The sequence below is a fragment of the Gopherus evgoodei genome, unplaced genomic scaffold (genome assembly GCF_007399415.2).
Source record: "Gopherus evgoodei ecotype Sinaloan lineage unplaced genomic scaffold, rGopEvg1_v1.p scaffold_40_arrow_ctg1, whole genome shotgun sequence".
NCBI lineage: Eukaryota > Metazoa > Chordata > Testudines > Testudinidae > Gopherus > Gopherus evgoodei.
The window spans coordinates 2,168,731-2,188,148 of NW_022060061.1; the positions used below are offsets into that span (position 1 = coordinate 2,168,731).

Genomic DNA, 19,418 nt, shown 5'->3' on the forward strand with positions numbered 1-19,418 from the left:
CAGATGTGGCTGCATCTCAGTGCCAGGTGAGGGATCTGAGTATAAACTGCCCCCGCTGTGCACCCCAGAGGTGGCTGCATCTCAGTGCCAGGTGCGGGATCTCAGTATAAACAGCCCCCGCCCCGCGCCCCAGAGGTGGCTGCACATAAGCACCAGGTGAGGTATCTCAGTATAAACAGCCCCCGCCCCACACCCCAGAGGTGGCTGCATCTCAGTGCCAGGTGAGGGATCTCAGTATAAACAGCCCCCGCCCCGCACCCCAGAGGTGGCTGCATCTCAGCGCCAGGCGAGGGATCCGAGTATAAACAGCCCCCGCCCTGCACCCCAGAGGTGGCTGCATCTCAATGCCAGGTGAGGGATCTCAGTATAAACAGCCCCCGCCCCGCGCCCCAGAGGTGGCTGCACATAAACACCAGGTGAGGGATCTCAGTATAAACAGCCCCCGCCCCGCGCCCCAGAGATGGCTGCATCTCAGCGCCAGGCGAGGGATCCCAGTATAAACAGCCCCCGCCCTGCACCCCAGAGGTGGCTGCATCTCAATGCCAGGTGAGGGATCTCAGTATAAACAGCCCGCGCCCCAGAGGTGGCTGCACATAAGCACCAGGTGAGGGATCTCAGTATAAACAGCCCCCGCCCCGCGCCCCAGAGGTGGCTGCACATAAGCACCAGGTGAGGGATCTCAGTATAAACAGCCCCCGCCCCACACCCCAGAGGTGGCTGCATCTCCGTGCCAGGCGAGGGATCTCAGTATAAACAGCCCCCGCCCCGCACCCCAGAGGTGGCTGCATCTCAGTGCCAGGTGAGGGATCTCAGTACAAACAGCCCCCGCCCCGCACCCCAGAGGTGGCTGCATCTCAGCACCAGGCGAGGGATCTCAGTATAAACAGCCCCCGCCCCACACCCCAGAGGTGGCTGCATCTCAGCGCCAGGCGAGGGATCTCAGTATAAACAGCCCCCGCCCCGCACCCCAGAGGTGGCTGCATCTCAGTGCCAGGTGAGGGATCTCAGTACAAACAGCCCCCGCCCCGCACCCCAGAGGTGGCTGCATCTCAGCACCAGGCGAGGGATCCGAGTATAAACAGCTGGAAAAAAAACACCCCTGTAAGCTCTTTAGGCTGAATGATGCTATAGATGTGCCAAGTGTCATTCCTGGCACCCAGGTGCCTGAGGGGACTGGAACACAGCTGCCTGGGTTGCTCCCCCCGCCCTGCACTGCCCTCCCAACACACTTCCCCCTCTCTCTCTGTGCGGCTGCAGGAGCGCCACAGGCGAGGCCTGGCACGAGATCATGCTGTCCTGTCTGAGCGGGAAGCCCTGCGACGAGAACTCGGGCATCAAGGAGCATGAGTGTGGCAATGAGTTCGCCTATTTTTATTTTGTCTCCTTCATTTTCCTCTGCTCCTTCCTGGTGAGTCTGCGGGGAGCTGGGCGGGGAGCGGCAGGCCTGAGTCGTGAGTGTACTGGTATGTGTGAGCTGAGGTGCGTTGACAGGTGTATATGTGCGCTGTGTGTATGAGCTGTTAGGGTATTCCTAGGTGTGTGCCCATCGGTGTGTGTGTGTGCTCTATGCGCTCCTGGGGGAGTTGTGTTGACATGTGTATAGGTGTGTGCAGAATGGCACATGCACGAGTTGTGTGTGATGACTTGTACGTGTAGGTTCTTCTTCGAGTGATTGCTCATATCCATTCCAGTTAGGTGTGCGCACACCATGTGCACGTTTGTCGGAAACTTTTTACCCTAGCAACACTCGGAGGGTCGGCTGGGCACCCCCTGGAGTGGCGCCACTATGGCACCAGATATATACCCCAGCTGACCCGGCCACCCTTCAGTTCCTTCTTACCGCCCGTGTCGGTCGTTGGAACAGTGGAGCGCAGCTTAGCTGACCTCCACCTTCCCTAGCTACTCGTAGTCTTTCTTCTTCTTGTCGTATACATAGTTGTTGTTCTTGTATATAGATAGATAGTTTTAGTTGTAAGTTATTAGGTTAATAGTGTAATTAGTTGTTACTAGTTAGTGGGGTTCGGGGAATAGCCCCTTCCCCGCACCCGGTACCAGAGCTCATGCCCGGCTCACCAGGTTTCAAACCGTCAGCCTGTCACAGGCCGATGCCCACAGGAGACCCGCACGACTCCTGTTTAAAGTGCCTTGGGGAATCGCACTTAACTGCTAAGTGCTCGATTTGCAAGGCTTTCAAGCCGAGCGGGACACCAGACTAAAACAGCTCCTCATGGAAGCGGCCTTGACACCGCCACCTTCGGCACCGAGTGCTGGGCAGTCGGTGAGCAGAGGCACTCCCACGGCACCTGATCGCACCAGTCCGCCTAAAGACTCCCGGCACCGGCTGCCACCGGCACTGAAGTCGACTCCACGTCGCTCTCTCTCCCCGAGGCCGAAAAAAGCTAAGACCCCTGCTGCCTTAGCGACGCCCACGCCGCAGCCAGAGAGTGCGCCTAGATCGGACCGCCCGGCGCCGATACCTGCCGCGGCACTGACGACATCGGCACCGTTGATTCTGGTCCCGTGAGGGCTGTCGAGTCCGGCGCCTGATAGCTCCCCGGCGCGTACGGCGGTAGAGCTCACCATGCCATCCACGCCAGAGGCGTTTTCGGCGGCGAGAAACGTGATCGCCCTCGTGGATGCGGCACTGCCCCTACCCCCTGGCTCCGCCGGTGCGGGTAATCCAATCTCTGGGCAAGCCAACCCTGACCGGACCACCGTCTGTCAGCTCAGTGGACCGGCACCGCTCAAGATCGCGGTCCCGTAGGCGTTCCCGGTCGAGATGACGCTCCCACTCTCGACGCCGCTCGCAGTCCCAGCACCATTCCTCTACATGGCACCGGTCAGACTCGCGGCACCGGCCAGACTCATGCTCCCCACCTCGCTATTCGAGGCACCACTCTAGCTCCCGGCATCGACCCAGGCACCATACCTCCTGGAGCCGCTCATGTCGCAGGGACTCGAGATCCCGGTCGACCTCCCGGCACTGGTCTGGTCGCAGGTCCCGGTCTCGATCACGGCACTGCACTGAATACCGGCACCAGTCCCCACTAAGGAGGGGAGCGAGGTCCGTCGGAACCTCAGCCCAAAGTTTCTCTGCTCCTCCATGGCCATCCAGGCAGATGTCTGTGTCCTCCCACGCAGACAGTTTCTACTACCAGGACCGTGGTACGGAGGTGCCTACCGGGGTCTTCCAGGACGTCCGGTCTCAGGACGTGGGACCTCAACAGAGGTCCTTTTGGACACCCTGGGCGTACCACCAGGCCCAGGGTGCTCCTTTGCCCCAGACTCACCCCGCTTCCTCAGAGCATCGGGCACCTGAGGCCACCATCAGCCGTCCCCCTCCTGCTGGGACAGAGGAGCAGCTGATCCATCCGCCAGGCTCCCCAGTACCACTAGAGCTGGAACCGACCCATGAGCAAGAGGCCATTCAGGACCCTCTCATCCCTGGAGTGTCATCCTCTTCTTCCCCGGATGAGGTGGTGGCAGGGACCTCGTCATCAGGGCCCCCGCCTGTAGACCTCAGAGCTCATCAGGACCTCCTTAGAAGGGTGGCGCTTAACATTAACCTCCCTGTAGAGGAAGTCCCGGAGGTTGAGGATCCCGTCATGAGCATCCTGTCGGTGGATACCCCCACTAGGATGGCTCTGCCTTTCATTAAGACCATCCAGGCCACTGCCGACGCCTTATGGCAGTCCCCAGCCTCCATTCCCCCTACGGCAAAGGGAGTCGAGAGGAAATACATGGTACCCTCTCCAGGGTACGAATATCTGTATGTCCACCCTCCTCCCTCCTCATTAGTTGTCCAATAGGTCAACGAAAGGGAACGCCATGGCCAACAGGCACCAGCCCCCAAATCTAAGGAGGCTAGGCGGATGGAACTACTGGGCCGCAAGGTGTATTCGGCAGGTGCCCTGCAGCTCCGCGTGGCCAATCAGCAGGCTCTCCTGAGCCGTTACAGCTACAACACCTGGGCGGATGTGGGTAGGTTCACAGAACTCCTACCCCCAGACTCGCTCCAAGAATTTGCCGCATTCCTGGAAGAAGGTGGCCAGAATCTCCCTCCAAGCTTCTCTCGATGCGGCCGACTCGGCAGCCAGAACTCTGGCCTCAGGTATCACCATGAGGCGTATCTGCTGGCTCCAGGTCTCCAACCTGCCACCCGAGCTCCAATACACCATCCAGGACTTACCCTTTGATGGCAAGGGTCTGTCCTCTGAAAAGACTTACCCCCGGTTGCAGAGTTTAAAAGACAACAGGGTCATCATGCGCTCGTTGGGCATGCATACCCCTGTGACCCAACGTAGACCCTTCCGGCCTCAACCCCACCGCCCGTACTTTGTGCCCCGGCACAGGCAAGACTTCAGTAGAAGGTGCGGGCGGGGTGGCCGTAGACGCCAGTCCGGACCCCAAGGGGGTCAAAACCACGGCCCCCCAAAGGCACCTCCGGGGCCTAAGTTTACCTTTTGAAGGTACGCACAAGGATGGCGTACCAGTCTCAGGACAGGATCCTTCTCCTCCCTTCTGCAACCGCCTCTCCTACTTCCTCCTGGCGTGGTCCCAATTGACCTCAGACATCTGGGTCCTACGGACGGTGAAACAAGGATACCACCTCCAATTTGTTTCATCCCCGCCTTCCCACCCCCCAACCCAGTCCCTCTTCAGGGACCCCTCTCACGAGCAAGTCCTCTTACAGGAGGTGCAGTCTCTCCTCGCCGCAGGAGCGATAGAGGAGATATCATCAGACGAGAAGGAGAAGGGGTTTTACTCCCGCTACTTTCTGATTCCCAAGTCCAAGAGATGCCTCAGGCCTATCCTAGATTTGCGAGGCCTCAACAAGTTTCTAGTCAAGTTGAAGTTCCGCATGGTCTCCCTGGGGACTATTGTCCCATCCTTGGATCCTGGAGACTGGTATGCCGCCCTCGACATGAAGGACGCATACTTCCACATCGCCATCTTCCCTCCGCACAGGAGGTATCTCCGCTTTGTGGCCAATCACCAGCACTTCCAATTTACTGTCCTCCCCTTTGGCCTCTCCACGGCCCCAAGGGTGTTTACAAAGTGCATGGCCATCGTCGCCGCCTACCTCCGCCGGCAGCAGATACATGTATTTCCGTATCTGGACGACTGGCTCATCAAGGGAACCTCCCAGACTCAGGTCCGACAACACGTGGGCATAATCACCGACCTATTCTCCCGGCTGGGGCTTCTCCTCGATGTGGAAAAGTCACCCTGGTCCCCACACAAAGGCTGGACTTCATAGGGGCAACCCTGGACTCCACTCAAGCCAGGGCCTACCTCCCCCAGCCACGTTTCCAGGTGATTGTGACTATCATTTGAGGCCTGCAGACCTCCCCAACCACCTCGGCTCGCAAATGTCTCGGTCTACTAGGCCACGTGGCCGCATGTACTTTTGTGACCAAATATGCCAGGCTCTGCCTGCGGCCCCTCCAGACGTGGCTCAATTCGGGCAGGGACTCTATAGATGTTCTGGTGACTGTTCCCCCGAGCGCCTTACGCTCCCTCGACTGGCGGCTAACTCTCTCCCTGGTGTGCGCAGGGCTACCATTCTATCCACCACAGCCCTCGCTGTCCCTGACGACAGATGCGTCATCTCTCAGTTGGAGGGCTCACCTCAGTCACCTTCGCACACAGGGCCTTTGGACACCCGCAGGAGCTGATGCTCCACGTAAACGTCCAGGAGCTGAGAGCCGTCCGCCTTGCGTGTCAGGCTTTCCAGCAACATCTTCATGGCCGTTGTGTCTCAGTGTTTACAGACAACACAACGGCCATGTATTATATCAACAAACAGGGAAAGACTCACTCCTCTCCGCTGTGTCAACAGACCATTCGACTCTGGGACTTATGCATAGCCCACTCGATAGACCTGGTGGCGTCCTTTCTTCCAGGGGTCCGGAACACTCTGGCGGATCAGCTGAGCAGATCCTTCCTCTGCCACGAATGGTCGATAAGACCAGACGTTGTTCATTCGATCTTCCAGAGGTGGGGGTTACCCCGCATAGACCTGTTCACTTCGCACACTAACCGGAAGTGCCAAGCGTTCTGCTCCTTCCAGGGTCTTTCACTGGGGTCGATCACGGACGCATTCCTCATGTCATGGAGGCACCACCTGCTCTATGTCTTCCCACCATTCCCTCTGGTTCACAAGGTCCTGATAAAACTCCGCAGGGACAGAGCGCACCTAATTCTGATTGCGCCAGCGTGGCCCAGACAGCACTGGTACACCACCCTGCTCGACCTGTCCATGGCCAGCCCAGTTACCCTGCCTCTCCTTCCAGACCTCATAACGCAGGACCACGGCAGTCTTCGCCACCCGGACCTGCAGGCCCTTCACCTCACGGCATGGCTCCTGCATGGCTGAACACATCGGAGTTGTGCTGTTCCGTTCCGGTACAGCATATTCTCCTTAGCAGCAGAAAGCCTTCCACTCGCTCCACGTACCTGGCCAAGTGGAAACGTTTCTCCTGCTGGTGTACAACGCAGAACGTTACTCCTTCTGAGGCCTCCATTCCCATAGTTCTAGACTATCTCTGGTCGCTTAAGCAGCAGGGCCTGGCGATATCTTCTCTGAGGGTGCACTTGGCGGCTATCTCCACATTCCATCCTGGAGAAAGTGGCCACTCCGTGTTTTCCCACCCCTTAGTCACCAGGTTCCTTAAGGGCCTGGAGCGCCTCTAAACCCCCAGTACGCCGCCCTGCCCCCCCTTGGGACCTCAACTTAGTCCTAAGCAGACTTATGGTTCCGCCATTTGAGCCATTGGCGACTTGCTCGCTCCTGTACCTGTCGTGGAAGACAGTCTTCTTAATGGCCATTACATCGGCCAGAAGGGTTTCAGAACTTGGGGCGCTTACGGTGGACCCGCCGTATACTGTCTTTCACAAGGACAAGGTACAGCTGCGACCTCATCCTGCATTCCTCCCTAAGGTAGTGTCGGCCTTCCATACCAGCCAGGACATCTTCCTCCCGGTCTTCTTTCCGAAGCCTCACTCTTCACGATGGGAGCAGCAGTTACACTCCTTAGATGTCCGTAGGGCGCTAGCATTTTATATTGAGCGGACAAAGCCCTTCCGGAAATCCCCCCAGCTGTTCGTGGCAGTCGCTGAGAGGATGAAAGGTCTACCGGTCTCCTCCCAGAGGATCTCCTCTTGGGTAACGGCGTGCGTATGCACATGCTATGACCTGGCTCATGTCCCTTTGGGCCATCTCACTGCGCATTCAACCAGAGCTCAGGCTTCATCAGCCACTTTCCTGGCCCACGTGCCTATCCAGGAGATATGCCACGCAGCGACCTGGTCATCGGTCCACACCTTTGCCTCACACTATGCGCTGGTCCAGCAATCTAGAGATGATGCAGCCATTGGCGCAGCGGTTCTGCATGCTGCCACGTCTCACTCCGACCCCTCCGCCTAGGTAAGGCTTGGGAATCACCTAACTGGAATGGATGTGAGCAATCACTCGAAGAAGAAAAGACAGTTACTCACCTTTGTAACTGTTGTTCTTCGAGATGTGTTGCTCATATCCATTCCAAACCCACCCTCCTTCGTCTCTGTCGGAGTAGCCGGCAAGAAGGACCTGAAGGGTGGCTGGGTTAGCTGGGGTATATATCTAGTGCCATAGCGGCGCCACTCCAGGGGGTGCCCAGCCGACCCTCCGAGTGTTGCTAGGGAAAAAGTTTCCGATGAACGTGCACGCAGCGCGCGCACACCTAACTGGAATGGATATGAGCAACACATCTCGAAGAACAACAGTTACAAAGGTGAGTAACCGTCTTTTTGCATGTTAGCAGATGTGTGCATACGTATATGCACATTGGCATGTGTGTGCACGTGTGCATGTGCTGTGTGAGTACATGGGTGTGCACATTGGCATGTGTGCACACATTGGCATATTATGGTTTGTGAACTGCATGTATGCAATGCACGTTTGTGGCGTGTGTATGTGGGAATTGCATGTGTGTGTTGCATGTTTATGCCAGTTGTGTGTGTATTTTAGTATGTGTTGGTGCATATGTACATGTATGTACTCGGCATGCCTCTGTGTGTGTTGGCGTGTGTATGATGACAGGTGTGTGCATAGTGGTATGTGTCACGGAGTCACTGGGCGATGCTCTGGAACTGCTCCCCACCAAGCCAGTCAGGACTTTGGGGAGCCTCCTCTCCCTTGGAGCAGACTTGTTCAGGGCAAGAAGCTCACACGTCTTCACCTCCTGGGTCTCTCCTTGGAGCATTCAGCATCCTCTGCCCCTCTGTGCGCTTCCCACAGCAAGCCCACCCAGGTGGGGTCCTGGGGAAGCCACAGGGTCCTGCACCCCCACTTTGCAGTCAGACGTGACTCTCAGCCAGCTAGTAACACAGAGGTTTATTCGATGACAGGAACAGGATCTAAAACAGAGCTTGTAGATACAGTGAACCGGACCCCTCGGCCGGGTCCATTCTGGGGGGGCAGTGAGCCAGACCCCCCCCACGTCTGCACTTCACTCCTAGTCCCCAGCCAGTTCCAGACTAACAACCCCCCCAGCCCCTCCTCTCTGCTCAGCCCCTTTCCCGGGCCAGGAGGTCACCTGATCCCTTTGTCTCCAACACCTTCAGCTGGCACCTTTGCAGAGGAGGGGCCCAGGCCATCAGTTGCTAGGAGACAGAGTGCCAGGCATTTAGGTGCACTGTCCCTTTGCTCTTCAGCAATCACATGCCCTTATCCCACCACCTAGATACTTAAGAACTGCATAGGGGACACTGAGGCACCAACACAGTATTCAGAGGAAACATCAAGAACATTCCCAGTTCGTCACAGTATGTGCATGCTGCACGAGTAAAGGAAAGACGGGGAGTGGGAGAATGACCAAATCGTGAGCTAGAGACACACGGAAAGAGGAGGCTTTGGAGCACTTAGAGCCCCGCCATGGCAAGGGCTGCAGGATTTCACCCCTGGGTTCTTGTCTGCACTGAACTACTTGTTCAATATGCCTCTGCATCTGTCTTCCCCCTCCTCCATGCCCCAACCCATCCTGCTGCAGATGCTGAACCTGTTTGTGGCCGTCATCATGGACAACTTTGAGTACCTGACCCGAGACTCCTCCATCCTGGGGCCCCACCACCTGGACGAGTATGTGCGTGTGTGGGCAGAGTACGACCCCGCCGCTTGGTAAGGACCTCACCCTCATCCCGCACCTCCTGCCCCCGCCCAGCAGCTGGGGCTCCCTTCCCTCCCTCGAGGGGAAGATTGGAGGGCTCGGATTTGTCCATGTCTGCAAGGGAGCCGAGATGAGCCTCCTGCATCAGCAGAGAACTGACTTTTGGGGGGCTGGGGAAAGCAGCTGGGGAGCAGAAAGAACCAAGTCAAGGAGGAGTGCGATCTAGCTGTCAGAGCCTGGTTGGGGCTGGGTGTCAGGACTCCTGCATTCTATGCCCAGCTCGGGAAGGGGAGTCGATACCGGACCCAGGTGCCCTCACTCTAATCCACTATTCCAGGGAAGAGCAGTTACTGGCTTGGTGGGCCATGGATCTGATTCAGTGCCATGGCGATACGGGGCTAGATGGCCTACTCTGGACAATCCAGCACAGACATCGGCTCAGATTCCTGGGTTCTTGTAGGGTCTGAAGTTTCCAGGCCCATCTGTAAGTTTCTAGGGCTGGGGAAGGGGGCGCAGGGCACCCTGGAGTCCAAGCACCATGGGAAGGAGCCATGGGCCAGTGTCTCCTGAGTCGAGAACCCTTTACAGTGGGGTGGGGAGGTTGGTCCTAGTCAATACCCTGGTTTGCTGGGTAGCCGCTGCCTTGGGTTAGTTCCTGGACAAAGCCTCCTAGAAGCAGCCCTTGTTAGTCACACAGAACAGTAAGTTATCTGCCCGCCTGGCTGCCTCCTTCCCTCCCCAACAGATCATCACGTCCTCTGACCTGCAGGCAGGGGCTGTGTTCCTCCGGTTGCAAGGAGTGGTGGCACATGGAGGCCTCTCTCGTGGCTGAACACCAACTCTCCGGGGCAGGTGCTGCAGAGGATCTGTCCAGGATCAGATTCGGGGCAGACAGGACCAGTTCCCCCTGAGCACTGACCCAGCTGTACACTAGCGAGACCGGATCCCAAAGCCTGTCCACCCCTCCTGGGCTGGCTCTGTGTCCCCCTCGGGGCCCTGCACATGCAGGCTCTTGGATCGTGTTGCTGTTTAATGTTTCCTTTTTCAATTTTAGGTTTTTGCAGCTGGATTCTCTCCCCCCCTCCCCTCCTTCCCAAGCAAATCAAAGGGCCCTGGGGTGTCCCGTGGTGCCCCGGGCTCTCCCATTATTACAGCGCATTGTGAAGTGGGTAACAGCTTGCAGAAGAGCTGGTTGGATGGAAAACACAGGGCTGTTTTCCTCCCCCGCCCTGAGTCCCCATATGCTCTGCAGAGACACAACAGTCACAGCTAGGTGACACAATCAGCAGCTCCAGGGAGAGGCCGCTAGCTAGACACAGGGCGTTTGGGGATGTACCCCCACCCCGGCTCCGGGACATTATGACTCCTCTGCCCCTGGTGTATCCTCTGCGGAGGATTCCTGGAGTGTCGTGTTCGGTTCTGTGCCAGGGGGCCACCACCCCAGGCATTGTGCTGTCCCATGTCGTCCCTGTGCCCTGTTCCATTTCTCGGACATGCCCGTTGTTTCCAGGTTTAAGGTGTTTGTCTATGCTGCCAACCCTACCTGGCAAGCCCTGCCAAGCCCAGCAGGAGGAGCTCCCAACCAGCTCCCGAGTCCGATCTTGTGCCACTGGAGGGTAGACATAACCCTGCCCCGCCTTGGCACTAGGGTCCTTTGCATATGAGTGACACCCCTCCCCCAGCACAGTGTCGGGTTCTGATCCCAAACCCATTGGAGTCGGGGCAGCCGTTGCATTGACTTCACTGGGCTTTGCATCAGGCCCCAGGAGAAGTCTATGGGTCTGAACACAGAGCAGGGAGCCTGGACCCCTCGGTCTGTCCCCAGCTTGGGATGGGATGTGGGGTCTAGTGGGTTAGAGCAGAGGGGGCTGGGAGCCAGGAGTCGGGTTCTGTCGCCAATTCTGCTGATGGCTCCCTGGGTGACCTTGAATAAGTCACTGCCCCCCACCCTGCAGCTCTATGCCTCAGTTTCCCCGATAACAGACCCACCTCCCAGGACATCTTAGCCAGCTATGGTCTGTAGTAGCGATTTTAACACCAGGCCTCTACTCTGCCAAGGCCAAGCGCCATCAGCTCCCACTGGAGCCCACAGGAATGCGTATCCAACCCCCCACCCCCAAGGTCCATCCAGGCAGGTTACCTTAGCTGGCCTGGGCCCCCATTCCTGGCAGCCTTGCAGTGATCTGTGTGTACATGACAGTTTGTGTGTTTCTCGCCCTGTAGCATCTGCACTAACCCCCTGTATTCTTCTTGCAGTGGCCGAATTCATTATAAGGATATGTACAGTTTATTACGTGTTATCTCTCCCCCACTGGGCTTAGGCAAGAAATGCCCTCATAGGGTTGCTTGCAAGGTTTGACTTACACTAAAACCTGCTAGCATCAACGGAATGAATGTTGCTTATGATTTCTTTAATATATATATTTCATATATATATATATATATATACACACACACATCTCGGTATCCTGCACTTCTCAAGGAGTAACCCACTCACGTCCTTAGCACACAGAATGCGTACGAGGATGCCGTCCGCCCAGTACCGCATGGAGCATCTCGGTGATTTTGAACCCTTTCTGCTTGCTGTCAGCTGAAGCTAGGCACTGAGGATCTGTACCACTGTATCTCTACACCTCCCCCCCACCACCACCCTTCGCACATTGAGTTTTTTCATCTGGGGAGGACGGAAACTGCATTGACACCTCTGCCATTTATCCCTTCCCTTCCCCTCCCCCCCGTCCACCACCTCCCCCCCTGCCCACCACCTTCTCCAGCATTGGCAAAGAGGCGTGCTCAAAGCTAGATCTTTCTCTCTCTGTCCTGTATCAGAGGGGTAGCCGTGTTAGTCTGGATCTGTAAAAACAGCAAAGAATCCTGTGGCACCTTATAGACTAACAGACGTTTTGGAGCATGAGCTTTCGTGGGTGAATACCCACTTCCTCAGATGCATTCACCCACCAAAGCTCATGCTCCAATACGTCTGTTAGTCTATAAGGTGCCACAAGACTCTTTGCTGCTCTCTCTGTTCTGTTCTTTGCTACAAAGTCGGCCCGATCCTGTAGACCTCCTGCCCAGAACACCAGGAGGAATTTTGGCTAAAGGACTCCAGGAGCCCAGCAAATCACTAAAGCTTGTGCCTATACTCATTTTTCTTAAGCAAGGGCAGAATGCGGTGCCCCCTGAAGGCAATGGACAAACTGCCATTGATTTCATTGGGCAGTGGATCGATGGGAGCTTAAGTGCTTTGCTGAATCAACTGTTCCTTTCCCCCCACGCCCAAAGCCGGCTAGTTACACAGAGGAATGAAAGGTGTGTGAGCTCTCACTCTTTCCGCTGAGAAGCAGCACAGTAATCTTTGCATTTTTTTCTTCTATTTTTTTTTTCCGTCCTTTCTTTTGAAATTGATTTAAAATATTTTTTTCTTCTTTGCATCTCTCTCTTGTCTATTTTTTCGTGCCTTTTTTTTTTTTTCCTTTCCGCTACCAGGGGCCGGATGACTTTCACGGATATGTATGAGATGCTGAGGCATATGTCTCCACCCCTTGGGTTAGGGAAGAAATGCCCACCCCGGGTTGCTTATAAGGTAGAATAAATTAAAAAGACAAAAACATGCAAATCAAATTCACTTAATTTTTTTTAACCAAAACATTTTTTAAAAAATTCAGCCTATATAATATCTTTTTATACATTTCTTTGTGTTTTTTTCCTTGATCAAATCTCTTAAATAGTGCAGTGTGTCCGTTTGAGTCCGTTAGCATTTCATGTTTCAGAGACTCCATTATGGCAAGTCAGCTGGGGTGGGTAAGAACTGAAGTCCAAGGTGCATGTTAATTCTCTGCAAGCCCCTTTTTAAGGATTCCTTCTTCCCTTCCTTTTTTTATTCGGTGGAAGAGACATTGTTTTAAAACGTTAATTCCCCCACCCCACCCCTGTCGAACCCTTCTCTGTAGGATGATCCGTACAGCTCTGACCGACATGTCACATCTCAGTCATTAAAGATTTCCTTAATGGGTGGGAGACAGGTGGATGGAAATTGAAAGGTTCCAGTTCAAAGCTGAACAGTGGGAAGAGGGCAGGGGTCACAAATCCCTTGTGAGCCTGATCTAGAACCCACTGAAGTCAATGGACACTTTCCACTCAGTTCGTTGTGGTTTAGGTCAGGCCCAGGATGAGAATCTAATAGGCTGGCCAGGGAAAGAAAGGTGATTCAGGCGATACAGCGGCACCATGGCTCAGAGTATCTGGTCCATTCCTTTCACGGATTGCAAGTCCTGGGATGGGAGGGAACAGTCATAGTCAAGGCAGTGGATTTTAAAGGGTCGCTCTCATTAGCATCAGAGGAGCTCGTAGACATCACAGTCAAGATCGGGGATCATTGTCCTCGGCGCTGTAGAAACACACAGGCCAGAGTTTTCGAAAGAGCTCAGCACTGATTTAGAGTCTGTTCACACAGAGACGTTTACCGGTATGACACCCCATGTGGGAACCTCGAATTCCAACATTAGAGTGCCTTTCTCTGGGTTCTTTTGAACAAGCGCCAGAAAGCAGACAAAGGGCCTCTGATTGCGGAATAAGAGTTGGGAGTTGCACTGGTGCGACGCTCGCGGTATGGGTATACCAGTGTAGTTACGCTGGGAAATTGCCCCAGATAGACGAGCGTTCAGGCACTGAAATAAGTAGCCGTATTTTCAAACATTCTGACGCCTACCCAGAAGTGAGCTACAGAGTTCTGGCCTCGTTGAACAGTCTGGGTCCAGTAGTGAGCGCTGAGCCCTGGGAAATCTGGCCACCGCCTAGGTTTCACCCAGTCTACCATCCATAGGCATTCACCGTAATGTCTCGGGGATCCCAGTGGAAGCTGTTTCCTCGGCTGTGAAGATCCGACTGCAGTGTTTCCAACATTGCAGCTGGGGGTTAGATCCTGGAAGTGAAATTGACTCTTGGAGGCAGCTGGGCATAGTGATTCAGGCAGCATGCTGGGGTGCAGCAGAACGTGGTTCAGTTCCTTGCAATGTCTTAGATTCACTGGGTGAACAAAAGCTAGTCATGGCTCTGTGCCTCAGTTTCCTCACCTTTCAAAGTATGAGAAGCTAAACACCCTCAGTGGTAGAAAGGAAATTAGATGCTTAGTTTCTTTCAAGTTTTAATCATCTTAATTGTGATTTGTAGCCTAGACCGGGGATTTGTTTTCAAAATATGAGATTTGTTTGGCTTTTTTTGCCTGACATTGACCAGTGACACCATATTTCTGACCTTATTGCTGTACAGAGAACCACAGCATGCGCCCCAGAAGTCCTAGCGACACCCACAGATGTGTGGGTGCTGCAACTCGAGTGTTATGGTCGCTCTCAGTCTAGCTGGGTTGACTCCAGAGGAGTCACTTGAGTGTGGATAACTCAGGCTAACTGCAGTGAAGATCTGCCCAAGGCCTGAAGATGTGATTTGAAACATGGCTAAAGATGTAACAAGATTCTGTTGCTGGAAGTTGGAGCTGGACAGGTGTAGATATAGGGACACGTTTTTAATGCGGTAATTAACCGTTGGCATGATTTACCAAGGGTTGGGATGGATTCTCCAGCATTGTCCGTGTTTAAATCAAGATTGGATGGCTTTTTTTTTCTAAAATATCAGCTTGAGTTCAAACAGGGAAGTCCCATGGCCTGAGTTCTACAGGAGGGTCAAGCTGGAGGGTTGAAATGGGTCCCTCTGGCCGCAGGATCTAGGATTGAAATGCTATGAAAAACCAGTGGGAAAGGCTGCGTGGACTTGAAACCAGGCTGGTTTTTGTTCGGCTCAAGTCAGTAACCTGGAACGGTGGCCTCAGGGCTTGTCTGCAGAGGGAAGTTCTTGTGGAATCTGGTAGCGTGTGAATCTGGCAGTGTGGCCTAGCGGGGAGAGCCACTGGCCTAGGACTCAGGCGAGCTGGGTCCCAGCTCTGCAGCTAGCCAGTCGCTTCCCCTCTCTGTCGTGCAGTGATAATGAGACCAACCTCCGTGGTTACCTGCTTTGAGATCTGATAGAGAAGAGCCTGGGGTTGTTATTATTGGACTAGCTGCAGCAGAATAGTGATGCTGCTGTAGCTGTGCCAGTCACTCTCCCCACAAAGACAAGCTCTAAAGTCCCAATTTTGCAATTGAAGCAGAGAAATCAGTGGGCTTCCAGATAGGTACAGGACTCTACCCACGTGATCAGCTTGGCAGCAGCTAATTTCATCCCTGGGATTAAGCAGGTGAAACTGCAGCAGCTTCAATTGCAGATGAGTCTGCTCAGGCCAGGGCCGAACATGGTGCCAGTGTCAGAGACTAATCGCTTGTGATCTCCAGGCCACCTCCTTCGGAAGCCCCAGTTCTCTGCCTGGGAAGCTGGTCCCCATCTATAATCAGCCCTATGGGGAACTCCCTTGTGCTGCTTTCAAAAATCTCCTCCACCAGAGACAGTATTAACAGCTACTAACCTTTCTCTCTCGGCCCCTCTTCATCCCCGGCCTCCTTTCTCTGTCAATGCAGTTCTAACCTGTCTAGCAGCTTCTCTCCTCTTCCCCTCACATTCAGTCTTTCCCATCTCTGGTTCTCACCTCGCCTCCATTCTCTCTCCCTGCCCCCACTCCTGCCTTTCCCCCGGCTTGGAAGCTAGAACTGCCCTCCAGGGCTATTTTGGAGGGTTCCCATTTGTGACTGTGGATCCATAACCCACTGCTTCCCCCTCTCTCTTTCTTCTGCTGTCGCAGGCCCCCTCATTGCTCCTTCAGCCACCCAGCGCTCTCCGTGTCTGTCCCCCATGCGTGGTGTCCCTGTGCGTCTGTCTGTCCGTGCCCAATAGGGTTCAGCCCATTGGCAAAGTCCATTGTCTCTACACCAGGCTTGGGAAGGCTGGTCCTGGGGTGTGTTCTCAGAAGCAGAGAGTTTGCTCCTGCCCCTATCCCAGGCTGCCAGTCAGAACAGAACCTGAGTCCTTCCAGCACCTGACCACAGGCCTCTCCCATCTGAGCTAAAGGAACAACTCCCCCTGCTACAGGGCGAGCCAGGATCATACACAGCTGCCTGGCCGGATGGCAGGGGCTTGTAAGGACCAAGATGGGTCAGGGCCTGACTCTTGCATCCACTTTAGGCCGGGTCTGTGAGCTGTACTGGCAAGCCTGTCCGCTGGAGACGCAGTGCCTGCCAAGACAGCTTAGACCAGTTCCCCAGATACTGGCAAAAGACTCCTCTGCCGGTGGAACCATGTCTAGACCAGGGCTTTTTAATCACATTTAAAAAAATCACATCCCTATGTGTGGTTACTGGGTCAGCAACATTTTCGGGTGTAAGCCTGAGTCCGGCTTTGCACACTGACAGCCGTTGAACTCCATCGGGGTGTGGTTTTGTTATGCAATGCCATCGCGATTCCTAGTAGGGCCACTGCTACGTGGATGTGAAGGTGCCTTGCAGCTGTTCCCATATGGGATGGAGAATAAGCCATATTGAAACAAGGCGCCTTTATCTTGGTAGGATTGCATCGTACTAGGGGGCAAACCAGTGTAGCGATATAGGGAAAAGTCACACCCCTGCTATTACTGGGACAAACGCTGGCCTCCATAGGAATCAGGCCCTTAGATCCCACAGTGATGGACACTACAGAGAAACTGAGGAGAGCCTGGTGAGGTATGGGCGAAGGAAAGGAGATGTAGGTCTGAGTTCTGTGGGGCAAACGGAATCGTTTGAAGCAGCTGGCACAGCTTGTCGGGTTGCCACCTCTTCACATCCCTGACTGACCAAGCTATGCCAGCAAAAGCCTGTAACATTGACCTGGCCTTGTCTTTGCCTCCTACTTTCTGAGCCTTTAGAGTTAACACCCAGGTCACATTTTCCTCCAGCACCATGAGGGCTGGGAACGTCCTTTTTTCTTTCGCATGAAAGCTGAGGTCCCATGACTCCAGGAGCTGGGGCTTTAAGAGAGATGGCAGCATGGAGCAGCTCAGGTCAGGCAAGGGTTTCCCTTATGTAAATAGCTTTACTGGTATAAGCAACTTTATACGGTGCGTCCACACTAGGGGATTGTACTGAATTAACTGGACCCATCAGAAAAGGAGAAGGCTGATGTATATGATGCCAGTGTAGCAATGGGACTGAGGACTCGTCTCTTTTCCTGCATCTGGGAGGAGGGTGATGTCTAGTGGTAAGAGCAGGGAATCAGGACTCCCAGGTTCTGTTCTTGGCTAGGGGCGGGAATGTGGTTAGAGGGTTGAATTGAGTGTGAGGATTCCCAGGTTCTGTTCCCAGCTCTGCCATTTGCCTCCTGGGTAAGTCACTTCCCCTGGCTGTGCCTCAGATTCCCCATTTTACAGAGCTCCTCAGACGGCATGTTGTTTTCACTCAGTAGCCTCTCCTCAGCCTGCCCATCAGTCCTTGCTCCTCTGCTCCCCTCACTCTATCTGAAACCTGCTGGGTTCTCCATTCAGTCCACCTGGGTATCTCATACCTGCTGAGTCTTTTCCATGCCCTCCCGTTCACCCCACTTCTCCCCTGGCTCACTCCATGAGAGCTGCTGTCCAGAAAACCATTGCAAGAGGAGCACTGGTGCTGTGTGGAGGGGTCTTGGCTGATTGTGATCCCTCTGGGATCCAGGCAGCTCCATCCCAGACCCAGCCTGGTCCCTTCTACCTCAAGAGAACCGTATTATGGGCCAATCCTGCCTGGTGTTGGGTGCCTGCCCAATGAGAACACCATGCAGGTGACCTGGCTCTTCCAGGGTCACTCGACAAGGTTAGCGGGTAATATGGTTTGGCCGGTCCATGCCTCCCTCCCTGCAGGGCCATGCATATGCCAGGACCTTCTGGGAAAATCCGGGCCCATCTATCATGCTTCGCCATGGAGCATGGTGGGTGCGTTTCACACAGTGCAATGCATTTTGGGAAGGTCTGGCAGAGACCTGGGAGGATGGGTGTGTCTAGGTGGACCATGGCCACACCTGGATAATCAGGCAAGGTCCTGGGGGGACCAGCGACGATACAGCAACTCCAGCCCAAGTGGGATTTGAACCTAGCTCAGGGATGTGGCAAATGTCCCATGATCTGAACCATAGAGCAGTGATCAGGACCATGTAATACTGTTGCTGGGGCCTTGGGGTGCCCAATCGCTGACAGGTTGAAAACGCAGCACAGGTGAAAGTGTCCTGAGCCCGGAGAGGGAAGATGGGGGCTACTTCCCCAGACCATGGGGCAGTGTGGAGCTGCATGCCCCCTCACTCTAATCCCTGACACAGCACCTCTGTGCTTAATGCTGATCTCTACAGGTCCCAGTTTTCTGGACATCACGCTCGGATGGACCTTCATGCTAATTTTCTCTTCATCCTCCCTGTCTGTCCTACTCCCCACTCTCTCTCTGTCTTTTCCCTTCTTGTTTTGCTGTCCCTCACACCTTCGTCAGTTACATCCCTTTAAAGACCGGAAGAGATCCCGTCCTCCAACCCATCTCCATATGGTCCACAGCCTTATCTTAGCTAATGCACTGGTCGGCCACTGTCCAATCCAACCCGAAGCATCTTGTTGCCCAACAGCCTGAACTCTGAGGAATGCTGAGTTTCTGTCGATTTTTTTCATTTCTTCCCTTCGCACCTTGAGGACGCGCCCATTCTTTGCACAAAACCTGCGGGCCTCTTACTCTAGAGCAGTCTATACCAGAGCTATGAATGAGTCTCGATGTGTCCTCTGGGAATGCTTCCTGCCGCATGCTGCATGCCCTGCATGACCCCTGGCATGGCGCTGGCTTGCCTGGGCACCGGGAAGAACGCACTTTGTTGGATGGGACCGGCTGCATCCCGTGCAGTGAGCACTGACTATCGCTCCCCTGTTTTCCTTTGCTGATGCCGATCCGCTGCTGCCTTGCAACGTGGAGTTTGTGTTTCTTTCTTTGTTGATTTCTTTATCTTAATTTTAACTTTTTTTTTAAAAGTCCATGAGCCCTTTGGAAAGAACTCTGGGGAAGGCGGGGAGGGATTCAACCCAGAGAGGAAAGGTGGGGTCTAGAGGTTGGAACAGGACTTCTGTGTTCTCTGACCAGTTGTCGGAGGGGAGTGGTGTCTAGTGCTTAGAGAAGGGAGCTAGAAGTCAGGTCTCCTGGGTTCTAATCTTGGCTCTGGGATGGGAATGTTGAATAGTGGTTAAAGCAGAAGCCTGAGCCAGGACTCCTGGGTCCTATTCCCAAATCTGCCACTGACTCACTGTGTATAATGGGGAGACAGTTGCCCCAGTTTCCCCATCTCTAAAATGGGGACAATTCTGGCCCAGCACAA

At 54.6% G+C, this 19,418-nt stretch overlaps 1 protein-coding gene across 13 annotated transcripts in view; it reads left to right on the forward strand.

Annotated features, from left to right (window-relative positions):
- CACNA1A (calcium voltage-gated channel subunit alpha1 A) overlaps window positions 1-19,418 on the forward strand; it is a 180,588-nt gene that overhangs the window by 132,798 nt on the left and 28,372 nt on the right. For 6 of the 13 annotated variants that reach the window (XM_030546108.1, XM_030546115.1, XM_030546117.1 and 3 more), the window contains 3 exons: window positions 1,258-1,408; window positions 9,033-9,160; window positions 11,406-11,502. In XM_030546108.1, coding sequence (XP_030401968.1) covers window positions 1,258-1,408; window positions 9,033-9,160; window positions 11,406-11,502 — 376 coding nt within the window. Of the gene's footprint in view, window positions 1-1,257; window positions 1,409-9,032; window positions 9,161-11,405; window positions 11,503-12,635; window positions 12,733-19,418 lie in introns of all 13 variants that reach the window. The other 7 variants (XM_030546107.1, XM_030546113.1, XM_030546116.1 and 4 more) reach the window with 2 other exon arrangements.